Source organism: Heterocephalus glaber, unplaced genomic scaffold, assembly GCF_053883595.1.
Source record: "Heterocephalus glaber isolate CG9 unplaced genomic scaffold, H.glaber_assembly_v1.0 deba00001460, whole genome shotgun sequence".
In the NCBI taxonomy this organism is placed as follows: Eukaryota; Metazoa; Chordata; class Mammalia; order Rodentia; family Bathyergidae; genus Heterocephalus; species Heterocephalus glaber.
Window position 1 is genome coordinate 2850479 of NW_028258307.1, and position 22630 is coordinate 2873108.

The 22630-nt window shown below is 37.5% G+C and overlaps 1 protein-coding gene across 4 annotated transcripts in view; it reads right to left on the reverse strand.

The window, feature by feature from the left end:
* Nucleotides 1-22630, reverse strand: part of Fzd3 (frizzled class receptor 3) — an 82762-nt gene that overhangs the window by 42371 nt on the left and 17761 nt on the right. For all 4 annotated transcript variants that reach the window (XM_004848426.3, XM_004848427.4, XM_087216745.1 and 1 more), the window contains 2 exons: nt 8741-8937; nt 758-1775 (listed from right to left, as the gene is read on the reverse strand). In XM_004848426.3, the coding sequence (XP_004848483.1) occupies nt 758-1775; nt 8741-8937 (1215 nt within the window). The remainder of the gene's footprint in view (nt 1-757; nt 1776-8740; nt 8938-22630) is intronic.

The following is a 22630-nucleotide window of genomic DNA, read 5'->3' on the forward strand; positions in this document are numbered from 1 at the left end:
AACTTGTTTTAAAAGGAAAAACAGAGTAAGAGCTAGAGGTGCAGGTTCTAGAAAAGGATTTAAGATAGGAGAAAGAAATACACATCATCAATTCCTCTAAACTATTTTCCTCAACTATACTCCTAAGACTAAACCCCAGCTGTTCTTTTACTAAGCATAAGCAAGCCACTTAATATTTCTAAGCTTCAAGAGATGAATGTTAAAGAACTTTAGAGAATCCAAATAAATTATCTGTAAAGTTCTTTCCAGAACTAAAATTCTATGATTCTTTGACTACCAGAGGCTCTGAACTCTTTAAAACCCAAAGTACATCACAAAAAATTCATATGCAAACAAGAAAAACCAAAGCTGTAAGAGTATGCATAACTACATTATATTATTTTTGCAAAACTGTTCAAAATTAATTCCTATGTGACCATCAGTAAAATTTCTACAAAAGACCGTTCCCTTTTTCATCAGTATTGGTACAGTGTTTCTCCCCTACAAACCGGGATTTCTAAAGAATCAATAAAGAACTGTTTTGTTTTGTGATAATAAAAACAGAATGTTTAAAAGCAAAGCTTAGACATGTAAATCATCTTAAAATGAAGGAATCTGTAGAAATATGTGTATTACAGACTTACTATATTTGCTGTCTTTGCCTTAAAATCTTAATGTACAAGTTGAAGGGTTATGAAGAGTTTTTAAAAGAACAGCTAGTAATATGCCTCTTTTTCACTATTACACATTGAGAAATTTATAACAAGATTTCCCTTACCTGATATGGACATGGAATATGATATTCTCTGCAGCGTTCTTGTATCCATGTTGTTTCCCAGATGCCACGGTAAGCTTGCTCATAAAAGTAGCATCCAATTACAACCAAGAGTGGTACGAGATATAGAATGCTGAAAACACCAATCCGGATCATAAACTTCACTAATTTATCTTGGTTTTCCTTTTCTAATGGAATCTCAATTCGGACTCGGTTTAGGGATATAATGCCGGCTAAGAGGAGAGAAACCCCAACTACCACATACAGGCAGAGAGGGGCAAGAACAAAATATCTCAATGCATCAACATCGTAGAGGCCAACAAAACACACGCCACTAATATTGTCACCTTCAATTTTATTCATCGCTAAAAGGATGATAGTCAGAGTTCCAGGAATGCCCCATGCACTGGCGTGAAATAATAATGCTTTCTTCTCAATAGCTTCACTACCCCACTTTGGCACAGCTGCTAAAAACCACGTGATGGTAAGAATCACCCACCAAACACTGCCAGCCATCGTGAAAAAATAGAGTACCATAAAAAGCATGGTGCAGGCTTTATTATGAGATCCTTGTGTCACGGTGGAAGCCTTATACTGTGCAGGGCTAGAAGCATTGCAGGCTACTCGGTCCTCAAGCAAAAACCCAATGAAAAAAATTAATGATACCATCATGTAGCAGACTGCATAAAATATAATAGGCCTTTCAGGATAACGGAATCTTGTGACATCAATCAAAAAAGTTAAAAAAGTAAACAATGTGGCAGAGAGGCAAATGATTGAAATCAATCCTATGAAATAGCGAGCAAATGATAGTTCTTCTCTCCTAAAGTACATATTTGGACAAGGAGGTGAACAATCACGCACGTGCAAAAACGAATAACCAAGATCAGGATCAATTTTCAATTCTCGGGGACACCAAAAACCATAGTCCCTCTGCACTGCCACTGGGGCTCCTTCAGTCGGATCTCCAACTAAATTCAGATCCACAAGACGAGGATATGGCTCATCACAATCTGGAAACCTAAAAAAAAAAACCACAAGATGAGAACCATTTTTACTTACGGGGAAATCTACCACCTAACAATTTGAATTTTGAAATTTAACACTCATGACCTTTTTTATTCCTAAATTGTTGGAGGGCAGTTCCATAAGCAGAAATAAAGTGGTGGGTGGAGGGGGTGAAGGGTGCACAGGTAATGGGGAAAAAAATAAGAACCAAGATACATCATGTACAGGTACAAGCATGATAAATGATAAATGTAAATGTACTGTTTATCTAAAATGTACCAATAAAAGAATTTAAGGAAAAAAACAAGAAATAAAGTGGTTATACCTTGTTTGTGGGCCATACAACCAGATTTCAAATAGCTGGCCAAAACATGACATGGTTTTAAACTTAATTTTGTTTTGCCTTCAAAATCAGCACTCTTTATAAAAGAGTCAAACATAGTCATCAATTATGAACAGTATATATATGGTATTTATTTAGGACACAGAGCATGATTTTGAAATATAAAAATATATGAGTATAATTATCTAACTCCTACAGAACAGTAGCTAAAAGTTTAAGCACAAGAATTAAAAACCTTAACCTTCCCTAAATGTTCAAGGTGCTGTGAGTTACATTAGCACTAACTATCCTTACAAGTGGCTCAGCTTCTAGATCTCATTTCACACTCACTCTCTGCTTAGCCTACTGACTAATTAAAGGACTTGAAAGGTCTCTAATGTCACCTAGTTCTTTCCTACCATCCCTGGTTCCTCTCCAGCCCACCGTACTCTTTAATAGTTATTTTCACACTTTGAGGTACATAAGAAAAATTTGAGGATATTTTAAAAATCCAACTTGTTAGTCCCCGACACCACAGATCATATTTTAGAATGCTTGTGGCTAGGGCTCAGAAATCTGTATTTTAGGCTTGTGAGTCTGATTTATTTCACTTACTATTTTATTCTCAAATTGTATCCATTGGCCCATGAATGCCTCAAGTTTATCTTTCTCTTGTATGAGAAACTAAAAAAAATATAAGTATATATTATATATATATGTATACAATTTTAATATGTATATATACATATATATATATAGAGAGAGAGGGAAGGCGAACACAAGCAAAAATAGAAGATAGATAAATAGGAAGTAGGGAGAAGTTCAAATAACTCCCTAAATTATCCAATCTGTTTCAAAAATATTTTAAGATAAACGCTAATTTGTTTCATTTCTAGTTTCTTCCGTTGTTTCTTCTTTGTTAAGAGAGAATCTTTTTTGTCAATGACTTGTACTCTGAGTAACATTTTGGCCACTGTTTTGAGATCATGATACATAGTATACTAAGCATTGTTATTCTCTTTTATTATTAAATTTTGTTTTACTTTTTCACAGAAGAATGTTTTTGTGTTTTATAAATATCTACTTGTATTAAATATAAAAAATTTAAAAATCTGTGTTAACAAGCTTCCAAAGGTGAATGATCCACAGACTTTAGAAAGTGTAACAGCCTCAAGATAAAGAAAACAGGGTTTTGTTGCAGACAAATTTATACGATTAAGGGCACCATTCTCACGAATTCCCTTCAATTTTCTTGACGGTATCAGTTTCTAAAACTTTAGACTCCTATTAGCTAGTTATTGTTTTACATGCATCAAAGAGCTTCCCAGAAACTAGCATAAATGTTGTTTGCCAAATACACGCAAAACATTAGGTGATTAATATCTTCAAATCTTTTTATTTTCTAATACAAACCACTGTCTTCACAGGACTTGGAATTATGAGGCCAAACTACAGAAGTTTACTGCCTTCAAATATTTACTGGAACCACATAGTATCCCAGGGCTAACAATAAAAAGATAAGAGTAAACAAACCAGGAGTTCTTATCTTTTAGCACAGAAGGAAACAAACTTATAAATATAACACAATATAGCCCTGTGATGCATAAGGCAATCACAATCTATATAAGCTAAAAATGATAAAAGAAAATAATTAATGTATTGAGGAAAACTGTTGTGAAAGACTTCACAGAATGAGTCCCTTACTAAGGCTTTGAATCAGTATTTTGCAGGATTAGTACTGTATACACCAATCAGTATTCTAAGAAGCAAATGAAATCAAAGTCACAGTGCATTTTACATTATTGGACCATAAATTATGCATGAGTTGTGACAGGAGATGAGGTTGGTGAGCTATGCATGTTGCAAAAATATGTGTGCATACGAACAACTGATATAAAATTCAGTCACACAAAATAACACTATATACTTCCCATAGCTATGGCTGTATATACAACCAACAACTCAACATATACATGTGGATATCTAATGGGCACTCAATCTTTCACCCTTCCAAAACCAAACACTTGACTTCCACACCACAGTTTCCCCACCTACATAAGCAGGAATCCCCATTCTTCCAGTTGTTTTGGGATCATCCTTGAAGTCCTTTGTCTCTCATCTCCAACTACAATGTATGCCAGTAATTTTTTTTCAAAACAGAAGTAATACAATTTTAATTTCGATATTTTAAAGTACAGAAATTGAAAAGAATACTAAATACGACTTTAAACAAGTCACTTGCCTTCCTCTATGATAATCAATGTAAGCTACTTAAAGACTTACAAATTGAGAGTAAAACAAATAAAATACTGTACATTTTCCCTGCCTACAGGCAAAAGATAGGAAACACTGTCATGAATTAGAAAAAAAAATGCTCTTAAAGCTTCTGCATCCCACTCCCCAGCCACACCTGTCCCACTGTCACACGTGTGCTTCCGTACTCAAAAGACACACGTGCACACACACTGTATGCCAGTAATTCTTGTCAGTCTACTCTGCAATTGTTATTTGGATCTTAAATCTCTCCCAAAAGCCATGTGCTAAAGGCCTGGTTCCCAGCTGATGGCACTGCTAGGAGGTGGTGGGGAAATTGGTGGAGATTAGGAGTGGAGGGACTAAATGGAGGAAGTACTGTAGCTCAATGGCTGCAGGCTTCTGAGGGGTATATTTTGTCTCTGGCCCCTCCTCTCTCTCTCTGCCTCCTGTCCACTATGAGGTGAGCATGCTCTCCTCCCCAAGTTCTATCTCAGCACAAGTCCAAACACAATGGAGCCAAGTGGCAATGGACTGAAACCTCTGAAATGATGAGCCAAAAAAGGCCCTTTCTCCCCTTTTTTTTAAAGAGTATTTTATCACGATGACTAGCATAGCAATATAATTCAGAATCTGACCACTTATTTTTTCCACCACTCTGCCTTGTCCAAGCCACCAATACCTCTTCCCTGAACTTCTGGGAGTGGAGTGGGATGGCTTCGATTCATCATCTCCATCCTCACATAACAGCCAGAAAGAACCTTTCTGCTTTGTGTTCTACTGTTGTTGTTCTTATTGTTGTGCTGGGGACTGAACCCAGGACCTCACACATGCTAGGCAAGAGCTGCACCATTGAACTGCACCCCCAGACTCACAGTGGACCTTCAGACATGCCACTCCTGAATTCATGATCAAGCCTCTTCTGCTCAAAACTCTCTCCTGGCTTCCCATCTCATTCAGAGGCAAATCTAAATTCCCCTGCAGAGCTTTACACATCTCCTACCCCAGTACTGGCTTTTATTTCCTTCCATTCTCTCACTCACTCAGCTCCAGCCTCTTTGGTCTTCTATTGTTCTATGAATCTGTCAAGTACACTGTACTTCCAGCTTCAGAGCCTCTTCACTTGCTGCTCTGTTTCCTCTGCCTAGACTGTTCTTCCCCAGATATCTGTTCTCATTTGTTCTCTCGTTCCATTCAGGTCCCTGGTCAAGATCCTCTTATTAAAAAGTCCTTCTAGGGCTGGGGATTTAGCTCAGTGGTTCTGGCGCCTGCCTTGCAAGCGTAAGGTCCCAAGTTCGATCCTTGTTACCAACAACAACAACAAAAAAAGTCCTTCCACATGACTAACAGTTCCTCTGCTCCCTTCTACTGTATCACTATCACCCAACTCTATTCTTTCTTATTAGAATTCATGACTATCAGACATTAACTACTCATTACCTTTCTCCACTTACCACTATCACTAGAATTTTAGCTCCATTAGAACAAGGACTTCCTTTTATTCACCGCTTATCTTCAACATCTAGAAGAGCATCTGTCACACCAGACATATGATTTGTTGAACTAATAAATGCTAAATGAATATATTCATATAACCCTTACCCAGTTAACCAAAAAAATATCTAGAAGCAGTGTGAAGACGACTTGAGCTGAGTGAATTTAAATAGCAGCAGAGAGATCAGATGAAATACATACATTTTTAAAATAAGTAAAAATAATTAAAAAATAAAACTAGATAAGGCCTTTTGCTATAAATGACACAGATATGAAAGTAGATAGATTAAAGCAACAGAATTTATGACTGACTGGACATGCGGGTTGAGGTTAATGAAAAAAATAGAATATGACTTCCAAGGTATAAAAAAAAGAACAAAAGAAAAAAACCAATTTTGGACATATTGAAACTGAGGTATCTGACAAATACAGGCTAAGGTTTCCAAAGGCTGATGGCTATGTGGGTTTAGAGTTCAGCAGGGGGATAATAGCCACAGATTTAGGTTGAGGAGTCACTGGTATATAAACAAGCGTTAGAATCCATGAGATGAGTCTCCTGGGAAAGCTGTGGAACAAAGAAAATAGGAACTGAACTCTGAGAAGAATGATAAGGGACAGGGCTGGGAATTTAGCTCAGTGGTTTCGCTGCCTGCTGCGTAAGCCCAAGGACCCGAGTTCAATCCCTGGTACCAAAAAAAAAAAAAGAGGAAGAAGTTCCAAGAAGAAAATTGAGAAGGACTGGCCTGAGAGATGGCAGGTCATATACTACGGTCCTTATAATTTTCAGCAAAGGAGAACAGGCTATGGTTAAAGGACATTAAAATGAGAGAGGGTCTAAAGTAAGTGATGTAGATTTGGCACAAGTACTAAGGACTAAATTTTCCTGACCAAGATAAGCAGTTATGGGCCGGGGATTTAGCTCAGTGATTCCACCGCCTGCTTCGAAAGTGTGAGGTCCCGAGTTCGATCCCCGGAACCAAAAAAAAAAGATAAACAGTTACAAGTAACAAAATTGCTATGGTTTGAGAATCATTAAGTATATAATGTAATTAACTTGTAAGAAATTGGCTAGATCAGTCTATTTGGAGGTCTGTGGAAATACTAATGAGCTGAAATAACAAGAGTTATTTTAAGTGATAGATCACAAAGTTTAAACTAAATAAAGAAATGAAATTGAAGATGCCCTTAAAATTGCTCAATGTCTCCCCTAAATATATATGCTGAAGCTTAATCTCCACTGTTGAGTGTTAAGAGGTGGGGTCTTTGGAAAAGTCATTAAGCCATGAAGGCAGAGCCCTCACGGATTAATGAGCGTGAACTCTGAAGAGGCTTTTAAGTAGAGCCCCAGAGACAGAATTCACTCACTCTTGCTCCCCTGCCCTTCTGCCCCATGAGGAGACCAGCAGTCCTTCATCACCAACTGGCAGATCATAAGCAAAACTGCTTTTAAAAATGAATGTTGTTTGTGACCAAAACCTGGGAGCAATCTAAATGACCATCAGTAGAAGACAGGTAAATCATGATGTTAATATAATTACTTAAATGACATTAAGTTTTAATTAGCAATTAAAAAGGAATGAACCAGACCTACAAACATAGACACAAGTAAAACAAAAATATAAACAACAAATCTTATGTTATATGTAGACAGGTATACAAGGTGTGGTCAAAAACTAGTGACAGTTTAAATTTTTAAGCATTTTATTTTATGACATTAAAAGACACACGGCCTTTAATGGCCCTTGCTTCAAACATACTTATCATTCTGGCAACCTTCTGAAGCAGTTCTGGAAGCTCTTTTTTATGTCTTTAGCTGTTGTTGCTGCCTCAATGTCCAAAATGGATTCAAAATATTTACTTTGCATGGTCATTTCGACTTTGGGAAAGAGCCAGAAGTTGATGAGTGCCCAATCTGGTGAATAAGGTGGATGAGAACACACCATAATGTTTTCACAAGCTGTGTTTCTACTGGATGGCATTCGGCAGCTTCGCTTACTGTAATTTTGATCATACTGTGTTAAGACACAAAAGAGGACTTCCAGGACTGTTCAAAAAGTGGCAAGAACAATGAGATAAGCGTATCTGAAGCAAGAGGGAATATTTTGAGAAGGATAAACAGCAATGTGTTTTTGGTTTTTTAAATGTGTCTTTTACTGTTATTTTTTAAAGTTAAACTATCACTATATATTTTGATCATACTTCATATATGTAATAAGTATAAAACCAAAAACAGAAATAATTACAACAAATTCATCATAATGACTACCTGATCTCTGGGGGGGTTTAAAAAAGGGGACGAGACCAAGCTGCAGCGCACCAGCAAAGAACCTGCAACTGTACCTGCAGTGTTTATTTCTTAAAAGAAAATCTGAAGCAAACATTACAAAATGTTAAGGTTGAACAAAGCTAGGTAATTATGGGCACATATATATTCAATTTAGTATTCTTTTTTAAGGTAGTGTATTATTATGACTAATAATATTCATTCATACAAAACCATAAGAATGTCTAGTAAATCCTCAAATCTTAATGCTTATAGTCTAAATGTCAGATGTGATGTGAAAAGGGTCTGATATTTTCTGGATCTGGTGCATTTATACATGACAGACTACCTTGGTCATTACATATCTAAATCAAGTTATTTAAGCCACCACAATGATACGGAAATGAATATTTTCTTTGTATTTGCTAATTTTCCATGAATGACATTGCTTTTATAAGCAGAAAAATATGTTTTAAAGAGAAAAAAATCAACTGAATTGTCTTAATTATATAATTCTTAATTCTTTAAAAAGTTTATTTTTGAGATACATATATATATATAGCTTTTAAAAATCGATAAAAAGACAAGAGTTTTCAAATATACTGTAACATAAGAAATAACCCATGAAAATATATGATTTCCATACCTACTGCATTCCATATCTTCAGGCCAAGGAACACCAAACATTTCCATCAGCTTTGAACACTCACTATAGGCCCGCTGACACAGCCTACGACAAGGAAGTGTGACACGTCCATATTCCATACAAATAGGAGCATAGAGTGCACAAAGAAATGGCCGGAAATCTCGAGAACAATCCAGATTCACCATAGGGTGGAAGGGCTAGGAAAATAAAATTGAATAATTAGATAAAGAGTTGTATATAAATTAAAGCTTGTGTAATACTTCAACTTACATTTTTCTATCTTAAAAAACCTCTGAAGGGTATTACAAATTTCTAAAGAAGAATAAAATTACCTTGACTGTCATTTAACTGGATTTAGAAACAGCTAGGAAATTAGTAGAGCACACTTCTGTGTGCATCTGTGAGGGTGCATCCAGAGAAGACTGGCATGTGGGACAGCCTACTGAGAGAGAGAGCTGCCTTAAACGTGGATGGCACCATCCAACACCCTGGAGTCCAGATAGAATAAAAGGAAAAGTTTGCACGTGCATGTTCTCCCTCTCTCTGCTTCCTGGCTGCCATGAAGTGAGCAGCTTTCCTCTGCCATACCCTTCTATCATGTGTCTGCCTTACCACATGCCTAAAAATAACAGAGCCAGCTGCCCACAGACTAAAACTTCTCAAACCATGAGCCAAAATAAATCTTTGCTCCATGAAGTTGTTATTCTCTGGGATTCTGTCACAATGACAGAGGCTAACACAAGGAGTTTGTGTTTTTTATTTTTTTAAATTTTTTGTTTTTTAAAAATAAAATCCTCTTAGCTTACCCCTGAAGATTCTAATCTGCTTATGTCCAAAGTATATCCTAGGATCTATATGTATACTTGAAATACTACAGGTGATATGAATGAAGCAGGGCTGAGGAAAACAACATTAATTTTATATAGGGATGTTTAAAAACCCCCACAAAATATATGCTTATTTTTCTTTTATATATTTCAGCTTTCATATTTTCTTGAATTAACATGTATCAAGAGGAAAGAGAATAAGCAGTAAAGGAGGAAAGGAAAGGAAGAAGATAAGTATTAACAGTAGCTATTTGAAGGGTTGAAGTTGAGGAACTTCAATGCTTCTGGATAAAAATTACTTTTTACATTTTTTAAAACTTTTTAAGCAGTTCTTTAAACTGAAAATAAAATCACATGTTGTAAATACAGGTGAACAATATAACCTGATATTAAGGAAACAAAAAGAAAACAGTAGCCCCAAACATAAAACTATACTAAAATAACAACTATAACCGGAAGGATAGAAATCAAATAGCCCAAGAACTATACCTGGGTTTTTGATTACTTTGATTTTTCCCCCATTTGTTTATATAATAATTTGAGTCATCACCAATTCTGAATTGATTGCAGATATTATCACCACACCTTTCTATTGATTAGAAAATTTATTTCTACACTGAATGTAATATTTTCTAAAGGCCTCCAATACATAATGATTTCAGAAAATCAAGAGCCAGTTAAAGAAATTGATGTCAGAGAAATGTCTGTTCATTTCAGATGCCCACTTTTGGAATGGGTCTTTAAATTTGGGAGGTCTGATTTTTTAAAGTTCTTTATAGATTCTAGATGGTAGACCTTTGTTTGAGGACTAACAGGTGAAAATTTTTTTCCCACATTGTGGGTTATCGGTTCACACTACTGGTGGTTTCTCTTGCTGTGCAGAAGCTTTTTAGCAAAAAGAGATCCCACTTGTTGTTTGTGCTAGTTCACGGGCAACTGAGGTTTTGTTCATAAAATCTTTTCTTACACCGATGTCTTCAAGAGTTCTTCCTAACCTCTGTTTCAGCCGGTTCAGCGTTTCTGTTTTGATATTTAGATCTTTAATCCATTTTGATTTTAGTTGACTGCATGGTGAGAGATATAGGTCTAGTTTTAATCTTTGGCAAGTTGAAACCCAATTTTTCCAGCACCATTTATTAAAGAAGCTATCTTTCCTCCAATGAGGGTGTTTGGCTCCTTTGTCGAAGATGAGATGACTGAGTGTGTCTGGAGTTGTTTCTACATCTTCTAATCTGTTCCACTGGTCCTCAGGTCTGTTTCTTTGCCAGTACCATGCTGTTTTTAATCACAGTAGCTTTGTAGTATAGTTTCAAGTTGGGGGTTGTGATACCGCCTGCCATGTCTCTGTTGCCTAGAATTGCTTTTGCTATTCTGGGTCTCTTCTTGTTCCAAATGAATTTTTGGATTGTTTTCTCAAGGTCCATGAAGTATGCTGCTGGGATTTCAACTGGGATTGCACTGAAATCTATATAGCAGTTTTGGAAGTATGGCCGTTTTCACTATGTTGATCCTTCCTACCCAGGAGCAGGGAATGTCTTTCCATCTTCTGATATCAACTTCAATCTCTCTTCTCAGAGTGCTATAGTTTTCAGAGAAGAGGTTTTTGATTTCTTTTGTTAAGTTGATTCCTAGGTATTTCAGTTTTTTGGATGCTATTGTGAATGGAACTGTTTGTCCCATTTCTGTAGAAATAGCAAATAAATACATGAAAAACGTTCAACATCACTGGTCATTCGAGAGATGCAAATGAAAACAACGCTGAGATTCCACCTCACTCCAAAAAGAATGCCTGTTATGAAATCAACCAATAACAAATGCTGGCGGGGCTGTGGGGAAAGAGGAACCCTGCTCCACTGCTGGTGGGAGTGTAGATTGGTGCAACCACTGTGGAAATCAGTATGGAGATACCTCAAAGAACTATAACTGGAAATCCCATTTGACCCAGCTATTCCCCTGCTGGGTATCTTCCCCGAAGAATTAAAGGAATTATACCATAGTGATATATGTGAACCTATGTTCATAGCAGCAGAATTTGTAATAGCTAAAACTTGGAAGCAGTGCAATTGCCCAACAACCGCAGACTGGATAAAGAAAATGTTTTTTTTTTTAATAAAATGGAGTACTACTCAGCCATAAAAAATGAGAAATTAGAGACATTTACAGTTAAATGGATGCACACTGAGGTGACACTCTTAAGTGAAATAAATAGGACACAGATGTATAAATACTGAATACTTTCTCTAGTGTGAGAAACTAAAAGTGTAAATAAGGACTAAAAAGTATAATAGATAATGTGAAATAGGAAGAAAAGGGGCAAAGGGGAAGGGGAAATGGGAGGGGTAGGGAAAAGGAAAGAAGGGAATGGAATTAATATGAGAAAATGAAAAAATGGAAACAAAGTCTTTGTAAACAGGGAGGGATGGAGGGGTTGAAGGGAGGGCAGGGGAAGGGGGAAAAATAAGAACCAAGAGAGATTATGTAAAGGTGCAAATTTCCAATGATGAATGTCATTATATTGTATACCTAAAATGTACCAATAAAAAAAAAGAAATTGGCATGCCCTACCGAGGTCCTGAGTCAAGCAGAAGACGCCGAATCACCTCGCTGCAGACAGGCAGGTGTGCCCACACCCTACCGAGGTCCCCAGTCACACGGAACACACGCCGAATCAGCCCGCTGCAGACAGGCAGGTCTGTGCACACCCTACCGAGGTCCTGAGTCGCGCAGAAGACACCGAATCACCCTGCGGCAGACAGGCAGCCACCTGATTCCACACTACAAAGACGCAGAGGACACCAGACAACCAGACCAAGGTACTGAGTCCCACTGTTCCCGGCCCAGAGGTAGGGGCTTCTGAGCCGTCGTCCCACTGCTCCTGGTCCAGAGGAAGGGGCTTCCCGGTCACCATCCCTCCTGCTGCTCCCAGCCCAGAGGAAAGGGCTTTTGAGCCACCTTCTGTCCTGCTGCTCCTGGCCCAGAGGAAGGGGCTTCTGAGCCACCATCCCACTGCTCCTGGTCCAGAGGAAGGGGTTTCCCGGCCACCATCCCTCCAGCTGCTCCCAGCCCACAGGAAAGGGCTTTTGGGTCACCATCCCTACTGCTGCTTGCGGCCCCTGTCCCACCTCACCCAGCTCAGAGGAGGTAATCCGTGCAGGCACTAACAGCCCCTCACCCCAGTCAAAATGAGAAAACACATAAATAAGTCTCAAAACCAGACTTCCAGATCACCTACAGCAACCCCAAAGGGAAATGAGATGGAACACTCTGATACTCAACCACCTGGACCCACTGAACTGGCAACAAAAGGGGATCTGGAAAAAATGAAATCAGAAATAATTTCTCAGGTAACAGGAGAAACTGTCCCCCTAGTGCAAGACATGATTAATAAATCTAGAGAGGAGCTCAGGAACATGATGGAATCCCAACATAAGAAACAAATGGAATCCACAAAACAGATGCAAATAGATTTCCAGGACATGAAAAGCTCCATTGAAAGTCTACAAAGCAGAATGAGACAATGTGAGGACAGAATTTCAGATATAGAAGATAAGATTGCAATTAGTGACCAGGAAAAGAAAAATTGCTTCAAAATTATAAGGGAACATGAGAAATCAATTCAGCAGCTGCTAGATGATGCAAAAAAGAATAACATAAGACTGATTGGGCTCAATGAAAAAACAGGAGAGAGTGGAGATGACATAAAAAAACTGTTCACAGAAATAATGGCAGAAAACTTCCCAAGCAGGGAAAAAGAGCTTGACATACAGATAAGTGTGGCATATAGGACTCCAAATAGCCTTGATCAAAAAAAATCTACACATAGGCATATAATTGTTAAGATTCCAGAAACACAACAGAAGAACAAAGTTCTCCAAGCAGTCAAAGAAAAGAAACAAATCACATACAAAGGAAAGCCCATCAGAATCACAGCAGACTTCTCAACACAAACCATCAAGGCAAGAAGAGCTTGGAGTGACATATTCCAAGCCCTAAAAGAAAACAGCCTCCAACCCAGATTGATGTACCCTGCAAAACTATCTTTCAAAATGGATGGAGAAATAAGATACTTTCATGACAAACAACACCTTAGGAATTTCATGAATACCAAACCAGCACTCCAAAGAATTTTACACAATATCTTAGGAACAGACATTGAGGATCACAACCCCAGGAAGCAAAGCAGAATGGACCCATCTGGCATGACAAGAAATTAAATGGAAAGGGGGAGAAGCCAACAAAAAGAAAAAGTCATGGCAATGACAAGTCAATACGTTTCAGTTATAACCATCAACGTTAATGGTCTCAATTCACCAATCAAAAGAAATAGACTGGCACAATGGGTCAAGAAGCAAAATCCAACAATATGCTGCATACAAGAAACACACTTCATTCAAAAGGAAACTCATAGACTGAAAGTTAAAGGGTGGAAAACAATACTGCATGCGACAGGAACCTGAAAAAAAAGCAGCAGTAGCTATCCTCTTGGCAGATCAAGTAGATTTCAAACCAACACTGATTAAGAGAGACGAAGAAGGACATTACATCCTTGTAAACGGAAGACTCCAAGAGGAAGAGATGACAATCATAAATATCTATGCACCAAACACTACTGCACCCAACTATATAAAACAAATACTAACAGACATGAGAAGTCATATATGCACTAATACAATTGTAGTGGGGGACCTCAACACCCCACTGTCACAAATAGATAGATCAACCAGACTAAAAATAAGTAATGAAATACTGGAACTCAATCGAACTCTTGAACAAATGAACTTAACAGATGTTTACAGAGTCTTCCACCCCACAAAATCAGAATACACATTCTTCTCAGCTGCACATGGGTCATTCTCCAAAATAGACCACATACTCACACATAGAACATTTTTAAGGAAGTGCAAAGGAATTGAAGTTGTCCCCTGTACATTATCAGACCACAGTGTGATGAAATTAGAGATCCATAGCAAAAGAAACTCAAAAAATTTCATAAACATGTGGAAATTGAACACCACACTTCTGAATAACCAATGGGTCACAGAGGAAATTAAAGAAGAAATTAGACAGTTCCTTCAATTAAATGACAATGACAATACAACATATCGAAATCTATGGGACACAATGAAAGCTGTCTTACGAGGGAAATTCATAGCAGTGAATACGCATATTAGGAAAACAGAACAATCCCAATTAAACAACCTGATGCTGAACCTCAAGCTTCTAGAAAAAAAGCAGGACAACCCCAAAGCTCATACAAGGGAGAAAATTATAAAGATCAGAGGAGAAATCAATGCAATAGAGACTAAGAGAACGATACAAAAAAAATCAATGAAGCCAAGAGTTGGTTCTTCGAAAGAATCAACAAAATTGACAAGCCTTTAGCCAACCTTGTCAGAAAAAGGAAAGAAAAGGCCCAAATCCATGCAATGAGGAATGAAAAGGGTGAAATGACCACAGACCCAGCAGAAATCCAGAGGATCATCAATACCTACTTCCAGAACCTATACGACAATAAGATGGACAACACAGAAGAAATGGACAGATTCCTAGATACATATGAATTACCAAAGTTGAAGGAAGAAGACCTAAAAATTCTGAACAACGCAATATCAACCAATGAAATTGAAAATGTAATTAAAAACTTATCAACTAAGAAAAGCCCAGGCCCTGATGGCTTCACTGCTGAATTCTACAAGACATTTAGAGAGGAACTGCTGCCACTACTGTTTAAATTCTTCAATGAAATTGAAAGGGAAGCAATACTCCCAAATTCATTCCTGGAAGCAAGCATCACCTTGATCCCCAAAGCAGAGAAGGACCCAACTGAAAAAAGAACTATAGGCCAATCTCACTAATGAACATAGATGCAAAAATCCTTAATAAGATACTGGCAAACAGAATGCAGAAGATCATCAAGAAGATCATATACCTTGATCAAGTGGGATTCATCCCAGGGATGCAGGGATGGTTCAATATACGAAAATCAATTAATGTAATACACTATATCAATAGAGCCAAGGACAAAAACCATATAATTATCTCCATAGACACAGAAAAAGCATTTGACAAAATCCAACATGCATTTATGATAAAAACCCTACAAAAAATTGGAATAGATGGTCTCTACCTCAAACTGATAGAAGCCATCTATGAAAAACCGACAGCCAATATCATACTAAATGGTCAAAAACTGAAATCCTTCACACTAAAATCAGGAACAAGACAACGATGTCCACTATCACCACTCTTGTTCAATATAGTTCTGGAAACATTAGCCACGGCAATTAGACAAGAGAAAGAAATAAAAGGAATAAAGATAGGAAATGAAGAAGTCAAATTGTCATTATTTGAAGATGACATGATACTCTATATAGAAGACCACAAGAACTCCACCAAAAGTCTTCTAGCCTTAATAACCAAATTCAGTCAAGTAGCTGGTTACAAGGTCAACACACAAAAATCAATAGTTTTCCTCTACACAAATGACAGACTCACTGAGAGAGAAATAGGGCAAATAATTCCTTTCACAATAGCATCCAAAAAACTGAAATACCTAGGAATCATCCTAACGAAAGAAATCAAAGACCTCTTCTCTGAAAACTATGGCACTCTGAAAAGAGAGATTGAAGATGATATCAGAAAATGGACAGACATCCCCTGCTCCTGGGTAGGAGAAATTAATATAGTGAAAATGGCCATACTTCCAAAACTGCTATATAGATTTAATGCAATTCCAATGGAGATCCCAGCAGCATACTTCATAGACCTCCAGAAAATAATCCAAAAATTCATTTGGAGCAAGAAGAGACCCAGAATAGCAAAAGCAATTCTAGGCAACAGAGACATGGCAGGCGGTATCACAATCCCCAACCTGCAACTATACTACAAAGCTACTGTGATAAAAAACAGCATGGTACTGGCAAAGAAACAGACCTGAGGACCAGTGGAACAGATTAGAAGATGCAGAAACAACACCAGACACACTCAGCCATCTCATCTTTGACAAAGGAGCCAAACACCCTCACTGGAGGAAAGATAGCCTCTTTAATAAATGGTGCTGGAAAAATTGGGCTTCGACTTGCCAAAGATTAAAAGTAGACCTGTATCTCTCACCATGCACTAAACTAAAATTGAAATGGATTAAAGATCTAAATATTAAAATAGAAACTCTGAACCAGTTGGAACAGAGGTTAGGTAGAACCCTTGAAGACATCGGTGTAAGAAAAGATTTTATGAACAAAACCTCAGTTGCCCGTGAACTAGCACAAGCAATCAACAAATGGGATCTCTTCTTATTAAAAGGCTTCTGCACAGCAAGAGAAACCACCAGCAGTGTGAAGAGACAACCCACAATGTGGGAAAAAACCTTCACCTGCTCTTCCTCAGACAAAGGTCTACTATCTCGCATCTATAAAGAACTTAAAAAGATCAGACCTCCCAAATTTAAAGACCCAATCCAAAAATGGACATCTGAAATGAACAGACATGTCTCAGACAAAGAAGTAGAAATAGCAAATAAATACATGAAAAAATGCTCAACATCACTGGTCATTCGAGAGATGCAAAGGAAAACAATGCTGAGATTCCACTTCACTCCAGAAAGAATGGCTGCTATCATGAAATCAACCAATAACAAATGCTGGCGGGGCTGTGGGGAAAGAGGAACCCTGCTCCACTGCTGGTGGGAGTGTAGACTGGTGCAAGCACTGTGGAAGTCAGTATGGAGATACCTCAAAGAACTAGGACTGGAAGTCCCATTGGACCCTGCTATTCCACTGCTGGGGATCTTCCCCAAAGAATTAAAAGAATCATACCACAGTGATATCTGTGCGCCCATGTTCATAGCAGCGCGGTTTGTAATAGCTAAAACTTGGAAACAGCCCAAATGCCCATCAACTGGAGACTGGATCAAGAAAATGTGGGTTTTTTATAAAATGGAGTACTACTCAGCCATAAAAAATGAGAAATTAGAGACATTTATAGCTAAATGGATGCACACTGAGGCAATACTCTTAAGTGAAATAAATAGGACACACATGTGTAAATACCGAATAGTTTCTCTGGTGTGAGAAACTCAAAGTGTAAATAAGGACTAAATGTACAATAGGTAATGTGAAATAGGAAGAAAAGGGGCAAAGGGGAAGCAAGTGGGAGGGCTAGGGGAAAGGATAGAAGGGAATGGGATGAATATGAGAAAATGGAAAAATAGGAGCAAAATCTTTGTAAATAGGGAGGACTGGAGGGGTTGACGGGAGGGCTGGGCAAGAGTGAAAAATAAGAACCAAGAGAGACTATGTACAGGTGCAAATTTCCAATGATGAATGTCATTATATTGTATACCTAAGATGTACCAATGATTAGAATGAATAATTGATAATGTAAAATGGGAAGAAAAGGTCCAAAGGGGTAGGGGTAGTGGGAGGGGCAGGGGAAAGGAAAGAAGGGAAAGGAAAAAATGATGAGAAATGGAAAAAATGGAAATAAAGTCTCTGTAAATAGGGAAGGGTGGAGGGCATGAAGGGAGGAGTAGGAATGGGGAAAAAATAAGAACCAAGATGCATTATGTAAAGGTACAATTCCCAATGAGAAATGTAATTGTGTTGTATACCTACAATGTACCAATAAAAGAATTTAATATACAAAAAAAAAAAAGAAATTGATGTCAGAGAAGTTAACTGTAAAATGGATGTGATAACTGATAATATAACAATACACTATTTGTGACTATCAAACAGTTATCCTTACATTAATATAGTAACCAAACCTCCATCTGTGAGTCCCATCATAAATTACAAACTTAATCTGAATGACTACTTTGAGTTGCTTGCTCTAACCCAAAAGCTACAACTTTATGTTTCAGCAAATTACTAGCTTTAAGTACCCTGTTGGGAGCTATCTCAGCTAGCATTTTCTGATACTTCTGGACAAGCTCTGTTTAAAGTGCCTTCAAGGTATTTTCTCATTTCAATCCCACAAGCTAAGTACTATTTTAATGAATCTGATTTTATAATACATGTGAAGATAATAGGGCATAGAAAGCTAAGTAATAACTTGTCCAACATGACACAGCTAGTAATGGACCCAGGAGTCAGTTAAACCTTCTTACGCTTAATAATTTGTTCTGCTGGGCTGGGGATTTAGCTTAGTGACACCACACCTGCCTCAAAAGTGCAAAGTCCTGAGTTCGATCCCCAGTACCACAAATAAATAAATAAATAAATAAACAAACAAACAAACAAACAGTTCTGCTTATCTGCTCTAAGCTTTACTTTCGTCTTCTGGAAAATGGTCGTAACACTTAAGTAAAAAGGCATAATTAACATACAGAACACAATTAATAAATTAAATTAAATTAAAAGTGAATTAAGGAATAGCTGCAAGTTAGTAGATGCAGCAGGCCCATTTGGTGGACGTGAGGAACACTGCTAAATTCCCCACTTTCATCTGTTAAACAAGAAAGTCAGTGGAATGTCATTTTTGAAAAGAAAAAGAAAAAGCAGAAAATCTCAAAATCACAATGTAGGGTTAAAAAAAAAAAAACTGGGTTAAAGCTCAAGGTCCCAAGTTCGATCCCCGGTACCAAAAAAGAAAAAGAAAAAAGAAAAGAAAAAAAGCTGGGTTAAAGAAACCAGACACACAAAAAGTAGATACTATATGATTCCTTCTAAAACTCTAGAAAATGAAAGCTAATCCAAAATAGCAGATCAGTGGTTGCCTGGGTAGGGACTAAAAAAGAAATGGACTACAAAGGAACATATGCAGGCTTCAGGGGATGGAAATGTTCTCTGCTTCACTATGGTGATGGTGCACAGGGTCTGCCAAAGCACTGGGAAGCGGACACTTTAAACGAGTGTTTACTGTACACAGATTACACCTCAGTAAAGCTACTACACAAAAACAAAGTATTCACATTTTTCAAATAAGCAACTGCCTTAATTTTTTTTTTGGTACCGGGGATCGAACTCGGTATCTTGCACTTTCGAGGCAGGTGGTAGCACCACTGAACTAAATCCCCAGCCCTAAACTGCCCTAATTTTAACCTTAACAATTTGGGGGGGGGGGATACCAGGGATCAAACTCTGGTCCTTGCGCTTGTGGGGTAGGCGGCGGAACCACTGAGCTAAATCCCCGGCCCTAACCTTAACAATTTTATACCTCAGCAAAATCAAAATAACATATCCTGGATACTTAGTAAGTTGGAAAACATATATAACAACAGGAATACTACTAAAGTTCTATGAAGTAGAAAGAAACTTCAGCTGATTGAATTTTAAAAGATTATTATTTTCCTAAACAGCAGTACTTTTGTCTATTCAATCAAGACCAGGGTATAGGAAGTTTACAAACTGGTAAGTAACTTTCTAAAATTAAAATTCGAGTTTCTACAACAAAGGTGCACCACATGGAACCTTAGATTCTTTGTTCAAATTCAAATCAACGAAGGCTTTGTGCTCCCATTCTTTCTTCTTTCAATTTTCTATTCCTGTTACCATAGGAACCTGCTCACTGACAAGCCTTCAAGCATAGCAACAGCCCAAGCTTGGCAAGGGGTGTGAAAAGGGGACAGAGTCAAAGGCCAAAATTTGACTCATGAGAATCAGAATTCCAACCTTTGTCACTCTACAAAGGGCCTGGTAACCACAGAAACTGTACCCCACTGGGTTTGGGAATACTACAACTAAATTCACTAAACATGAAATCAAATGTATAATGGCCATGAAAATTGAAAGATGATATTCATAGCTATTTCAGATCCAAATTAGAAAAAGAAACTGTTCCAAAACAACTTTTTAGAATAATTTTAAATGAGTAAAAAAGAAGAGTTTAAAAAAAAAATTTCTGTGACAATAAAGTTTCCAAGGAGAAAAAATCCAAAACTTTTCAGAATCATTTCCTATCTAGGTTTAAAATTCCTTTAACCCTACAGCTTTCTTTTTTAAGTCTTAATTTTTAAAAATATTCCATGACAGTATATTAAACAAATATTTTCAAGTCTTTCAGTAGATTGGTTTGAAGTAATTAAACAGATCAGAGGAATAATGTAAGTCAAGGTGGAATTCCCAGGCAGCCCATAAATGTGACTTGTCAGAAATAAATTTTTAACATTTCCAAAATAATGGACAGTTCTGAATTATGGCATACCTCAAAATATAAAACTTTACAAAGCAAATTCCAATTATATTTAACAATTTAATTTGAAGCAAGTATTTTAGGGTGTTCTAAAGTGATTTGTCACACAAGATCAATTAAAAATTTCAAAAGCTGTTATTTTCCCCCTAACATCAGAAATGACTAATGCAATTAATTCTCTACTACTTGCACATATATTTTTCAATTCAGAAAAGTCTTAATTCTAACTGGTTTACACTGGTCACAAAATGGGTTTTTGCAGCCATTTCAAGGCTAGGGATACAGGTGAGTGCTAGTACACTTGCCTAGAACACACAAGGCCCTAAGGCTAAATCCCCAGCATGACAAAATTAGTGAGTAAATAAAGCCACTTCACATATACCTTGTATTTTTTTTATACTCTGATTCTGTAACATTTCTGAGTTCTGTTTTTGTTTTACAGAAGGAAAAAAAAGTGATAAAGCAATCAGAAGACTAAGAGGTTTACGATTGATGCTTAAGGTCAACTCACCTTTGCTGGCCAATAGACCTAGATGGCCAAATTAACTTACAACAGTAATAATTTTTTTCAGAAGCCAATTTTTTTTTTTTCTGTATGAAACTGCCAATATCATGACTAGAAAGGGAGAACTATAAAGGAGAAGGAAAGTGATGTTCAGTTGTGTTTGTGTTAACCTAAAGGAGCAGTTTGGAGATGGGCAAAGTCAGCCAAACTCTAGGGACTTGGTGGTGTTGCTTTGGAGGATCTATACTTGCATTTTGCATTCTTCATATGTAATCATATTGGCAAAGACAAACTATTTCATCATTTATTGTAAATAACACTTTTCCCCAGACCTACCATAAAGTTTCTGGGATGTATTGTCTTCCAGTTGCAATAAAAATTACTGAGTTGCATCAATTGAAGAAAAAAATAAAATAAAATAAAATAAAGCTACTTCACTAGACGGTTGTTTGTTTAGGGATAAACCACCTTATTAATATTAACCTAAACAAAAAACAATATGGAATGCATATTTGCTGGATAATGCATGTATTCCAGAGATAAAACCAAGAATTCTAACAAAAGAAATTTCATCTTCTAAAAGGCTTGCTCAAAGCCAGGCATGGTAGTACATGGCTATAATCCCAGCATTCAGGAGGAGGATGCGGCAGGAAGAGTTCAAGGTCAGCCTGGGCTACACAGGGAGACCCTCAATCAATCCAAAGCTTGTTCAAAAAACGATAATAATTATTGTTATGTGGGATATCTTATACTCTTCTCTTAAAAAAACAAACCAGGGCCAGGGATTTAGCTCAGTGGTTTCGCCACCTGCCTTGCAAGCACAAGGGCCCGAGTTCGAACCCCGGTACCAAAAAAAAAAAAACCAAACAAGCAGTCAGACCTTCAAGGCCCACTCAACTACCATTTGTAACCTGAAGCCCTTCCTGATGGCCTCCACGTGCAATCCTTTCTGGGAAAGCACTTTATGCCTTTTGGGTGCTGCTTACCAAGTTCTTCTTTACATTGTGGTCATTCAATCCAAACATATTTAGTATTTAATACATGCTGAATCTTAAGCTAGGCATGGTGGCACAGCTACCAAAGAGGCTAAAGAAACAGGATTGTGGGGCCGGGGATTTAGCTCAGTGGTTCTGCCGCTTGCTTTGCAAGCACAAGGTCCCAAGTTTGAATCACTGGTATCAAAAAAAACCAAAAAAACAAAATAAACACCAAACTAAATCTTAGGCTCTGCCCCGGGGCCTGCACAAAAAGGGGCAGCTGAGATTTTTAAAAATAAAGTTTCTTTACTAATTTTGGTATTTTTACAGCACTATGTGTGGGCTGGCTGTAGTTCCATAGCAGAGCTCATGCAATAACATGTGTGAGGCCTCGGGTTTTCCCCCCGTATGGGGTGGGGGTGGGGGGTTAGGGAGTGTACAAACATTAAAC